The 5,276-nt window shown below is 31.4% G+C and overlaps 1 protein-coding gene across 1 annotated transcript; it reads right to left on the bottom strand.

The window, feature by feature from the left end:
- Positions 1–1,469: 1,469 nt before the first annotated feature.
- On the bottom strand, positions 1,470–5,024 carry LOC131939489 (large ribosomal subunit protein mL42). Its single transcript, XM_059297814.1, has 6 exons — positions 4,859–5,024; positions 2,816–2,858; positions 2,559–2,643; positions 2,075–2,107; positions 1,712–1,833; positions 1,470–1,567 (listed from the first exon to the last, which is right to left on the bottom strand). Exons 1-6 carry the CDS (start codon positions 4,917–4,919, stop codon positions 1,504–1,506), a joined length of 408 nt encoding a protein of 135 aa, XP_059153797.1. The 5' UTR covers positions 4,920–5,024; the 3' UTR covers positions 1,470–1,503.
- Between the last annotated feature and the right edge of the window lie 252 nt (positions 5,025–5,276).

Here is a 5,276-nt window from a genome sequence, read left to right as displayed (position 1 = left end):
AACATGAAAATCTTGCAAGCTGTTTCATCTTTTTGTGGTCAAATCATGGAGTGTTTTCTTTTAAGTTGACAACAGAATGCATTTCATTTAGTGTAACTTTCACTATAATTTTATCTCAGTTCTTTAAAAAAAGGAGATAATCATTGTAGTGTCAGAGACAAGTTGGGCACAAATAAGGAGCAGAAATTGTTGAGTTTAGATCACAAGCTACCTAATGGGTTTAGAGCAAATATCTTAATCATGTGGTGTTTCTCAGAACAATTGGATTGTTATCTATGTACATAAAAATAAATGTATGTCTGTCTTATGCACACTACTATTCATTCAGATCACCATCAAACTTAGTAAGGCTGCTGAGTACACTCCAGAAAAGGTTTCGGCCATTAAAAAATTTAAATATCAGAGGGTCGACACCTAGGGCTCATTAGCGGCTATTTTAGTTATAGTCTTTGATTGCGCATCCTAAACAGTGTGGTCAGGGGTATTTCTTGAATCAACTGATCTGCAGTAGTGTACCCGACAATGGCACCTACATTTGTTATAAAAAGCACCCTGTACTTGGGATACTAAAATTCTAACCCACCCCAGCAGAGACTGGTCAAGTACTTTTTTACAGACCACACCCTGAGTGGACAAACTCATACACCAATAACTATGTAATGCTAAATTTGCTTACATTTAAATGAGTGCTAATCAAATATGTAAAAGCAAAGAATAGCTTTTTATATCCCAAACTGATACCCCTTGCTGATTTTTTATCTGCACCACTGATCTTAATTGACATTTTTTCATCATTTTACCAGGTCCCTTAAAATCTTTTGAAAACTGAATTTACAGTGTAGTTTTACTATCTTTATTTTCTGATGCATTATTGCATGGTCCAATGAAGACACAGAAGACAGAAAATGAGCTCATGCATCTATACATCACTGGTAAAGTCCCTGATCCTTGCCTAGAGTCTACAGCATTGAACAGACCATATTATCTCTGCATATATCCAAGTTGCAGAAACAGGTGAACTCTACATCATATTCTACTGACCACCCGGTCCTAAGGGGTAACTATTACACAAAAAGTGATAATAGCAATATGTATTGAGATGTCTAGAGCGACAAATTCTTTTACTTTTACCATAATAGGTTGAGAAAATTATTTGTTTATCTATTATTACAGCATTTAAAAGCTTATTACAAAGGTTTTTTATACCTCAACAGGGTTGATCATTATCGCAGAAAAAAGTATTGAAAAAATAAAGGGGATTATTAGATTTAGAGCACACAATCACTAGTCCAAAGGCCCTTAAAATTTTTTTTTAATTGTTTATATACATTTTTTGCAATAACATAACCAACTCAAACTCTCCAAAAAGAGATGGTGGAACAACTAACTTTGTAGAAATCAGAGTAAACATTAGAAATCAGAGTAAACATTAGAAATCAGAGTAAATATTCAATATACAAGAAAGTCAGTTTTATGAAAAAATTGTTTAATAAAAAAACAAAATTATAACCCCTCTCTGTTTTTAGGCCTATATTTGACGGACCCTTTAGTCTTTTCAATTCGAGTCCTGAAATAGATTAAGCAATTCTTATTCAAGAGAAAAATGTTTTTTAAAAATTTCTAATTTGGCACAGATCATTACAAAAAAAACATGATGGAGACATAATTACAGGTATTGGGTGTTATTATTAAATCATGACTGTGAACTAACCGTCTAAAAAACGTATGCTTTGTTGTATGGAACAGCTGAGCAAGTTCATTGACTGTAGGACCCTCTGGTCTGTTCTTTAACTTTTCATCAAGTAAATACTGAACTTTTAACACAGAATCATTCTGGAGAAAGATAATTCCTTTTATTAAAAGATAGATCTTTAAGAATACAGTTCATAATTAAATTTAATTCCAAAAATGATTTAAATTAGATAAAGAAATTAAAATATTATATGTATAGCATCACAACAGCAAATTTTAAAAAACTCAACAATTAGTCATTTATTTCTTTTCAGTCATCAACAAAAAATTTATAACCCATTATTGCTCCCTTTTACTTATTTATTTTTTAAATTTCTATTACCATTTCAAGTTCTGTTTTATCTCTGGGTAATGGCTGAAATATAAAAAATGGTTTGTAAAAGACTAAAAAATTATTACAGATATCCTATAATAATGTAATTATTGTAATTCAACACAAAATGATTTACAGCAAAAAGAAAATATAATTCATTAAATGTTACAATAAAAAATCTTAACTATAATTCCGAAACAATGTATTCATAAACAAAATTATAAAGCACTATTTATTTTTAGTAAATGCAATCAGCTTAGTATAACTTAAGTAATGAGGACAATGGATTGTGAATAACCAAGGTGCAATTAAAGCACATTTTCAGTCTTTAAGTGTAACTCCTTTTTTAATGATTTGATAAAAATAAATATGAGAAGTAATTGCTGTTCTTTTATAAAATTAAAAACTGGATGCTGAATTTATGCAACTTGTGTGTACCTGTACTCCTATCTATTTTTCTTTTTTAAATTGCCTCAAAGCAACCACCACTTACTTGTGTATGCTCGTATGGGTGTTCAGGTTCAGGATGCCAACACATAATCATACTATTATTAGGTGAAAGTGCAACATCTGGTCGTCTAAATAACAAAATTTAACATTACACAGAATATATAGCAGGTTTTACATGGCTAATGTTTAATAAAAAGATGATTCTTTAAACTGCATTGTTAAAAGATGGTTTAAACTGCATTGTTTAAAATGTATTTCTATTTTGATTTTGTTTTGAAAGAAAATAAACTTAGACCATACCTGGCTTTATTGTGCAATGAAGATAAATGTAACTGTCTTGACACTGAAAAGTTTGAAATTGATGTTAAAAAAAAACAAAAAATCATTATCAGTAAGTTTAAGGTAGAAATATATATTAGATCTAGATCTGTATATTACTGTATAATAATTGTATATTTCTTTTACTCTAAACAACTGCTAACCGGCTAGGCAGGGCAAGGGCGGCTAAACGGTGAGCGGAAATAAATGTCACAGGAAAATGTCACAGATTTTGCTAGGGAAAAAGTCACTAAGGAAAAATTTTAATGGTAAAAAAATCACAAAAATCAGGAAATATTTTGATTTCATTATTGAGAATTGTAAAATTTATATTTCCGGTGTTTATTATTGTGGGTGGTGTTTTTTTTGGTAGCATATTTATAAGCTTTAAATGCTTTATAACAATAATAAGTAAAATACTTAACTATGTCTTTATGCCATTTCATGCTAATTTAAAGTTAGTATTTAAAAAACATGATGAAAACCGAGAAGGTTGGAACATCCTATTAAATTCTATCAAATAATATAAAAACTTATATTACTACATTTTTAGGAGTGTGAAGTTATTACTGTATGATACGACATACATATACATGAAGTATACAACCTACGCCTTGATTCTATATTAATATTATAATTGTTATTGTAGTAGGCTATAGACCTATGGTAAGGCGTGATAAATCTAAAATACTAAAATGTTTACTACATTGTACATTACATTGCACTTTCTGAATATTTAGGCCTAATACATTAAAAATAATAAATAATTTGCCATCTTGTGATTAAAAATGCTTACTTTTTACATGCCCCAACACATCTGATGTGTTTGAGTCAACAGTGTACCAAGTGTAGACTGTAGTTCATAGACCTGGAGCTCCAGGTTCTAACCCGGAGTTATCACAACGATACCAGTATCTTTTCATATTGAAAACATGACGTGTGATACTTTTTTTTAAATAAAATTTCCAAACATTGTCACTGGCATGATTGCTTGCTTACGTTTACTATCCCGTGAGTGAAAAATCTCATCACGGTCGGCGGGGTCACTGTGAGTTCAGCAGGCCTAAAGCATACGTAATAAAATGAACACAAGTTCACAAGATCGTCTGTGTCTTCACTTCTCTCTCCCCCCCCCCTCAAGCAAATTGAATTTTTTTTAAGTTCAATTTGGTTTAATAATATAGACTTAGATCTACTATCACGCATGCTATATAGCTGTAAAAACAATTTACTAAAGGGCAGTTTGATTTAGCTAGATTGCTGCTAGATCTAGGACTATCATCATCTGACCCACCACTGACACATGACACTGTACTGTTTTTTTACAAGTACTAAACTAGATTCTTAGCTATTGAAATAATACACTTAAACTAGATCTAGATCTATGTCGGGAAAAAAACGGGCAGTCCTGTTATCTATTTTAGATCGCTTGCCGCCTAGTGTAAAGATTTAGCATAATAGCGGAGCGAACCATGCAAATATGGACTAACAAATTCCATTCAAATCCACATTTGTGACTTTTTTCTTTTTTTTTTTCAAAGTGACTACTCGAAAAAAGATTTTTTGCCCCAGTGGCTCCATTTGGTCAGCAAAAGATAGTTCTGTGCATGCGCAGTGACCTTAATAGCTGAGTTAGGGTTAGTGATAGTACTGATAGTGATAGGGTTAGAGTTAGAGTTCTGCGGTTTGTAAACACACGCATGTGTAGTACCATCGAAAACATCGCGACGAAGGTAAGTCATAGTTTCTTTCAATTGCGCATGCATATCTTTTTCCGGCTGAAATCAGCCTTTTTTTTATCCAGTGGCTTTTTTCCTGTGGTTTTAATTTTTTATCCAGTGACTCTTTTTCCTGTGTTTTTTTTTTTTTATTTTATCCTGGGCATTCCTGGGACTTCTTTAAAGTACAATCAGCTAAACAACCCAAAATAATGTCCTTGGCCAATGTAAATCAAGTTATAGTTTACCCTAGCAATATCATGATTATGGGGTTTAAAAACATTGAAAGATAACCAAAATAACTTACATTTAAAACCTGAAACTAAGTTATTCTTTGATAAACAAACTCTAAACAAGGGCAGCGCCATTTTGAAAAATGACCTCCTGTTCAATGGAAATAACCTTGTGCGCTTTTTACGTGAAAGTAAAAGTTTTTTTGTGTAATTAAGTTTTGGAGTCACGGAACTGGGCGAGTTGTAAGAGCCCTAAAATGTATTCGATGTATTTTTTTTTTATTTTTTAACATAAAATTATGGCTAGAAATCTAGATTTGGATCTAAGTTAATTTTCTAATTTCAGTAGCTACAAAATTTCGATCAGTTTATTTTTAGAAAATGTGGAAATGTTTCGAGCCCCTAGCTTTCGGAAACACAATGTACAGTAAGGCGGAATTTTTTACTGTCAAACTTTTAAAATATTTATCGACTTTTAAATGTTAATAATAT

Source organism: Physella acuta, unplaced genomic scaffold (genome assembly GCF_028476545.2).
Source record: "Physella acuta isolate Inbredline_101_S28 unplaced genomic scaffold, ASM2847654v3 ptg000281l, whole genome shotgun sequence".
In the NCBI taxonomy this organism is placed as follows: Eukaryota; Metazoa; Mollusca; class Gastropoda; family Physidae; genus Physella; species Physella acuta.
Note: the sequence above shows the minus strand (reverse complement) of the source record. Positions and strands in the feature narration are given on the sequence as shown.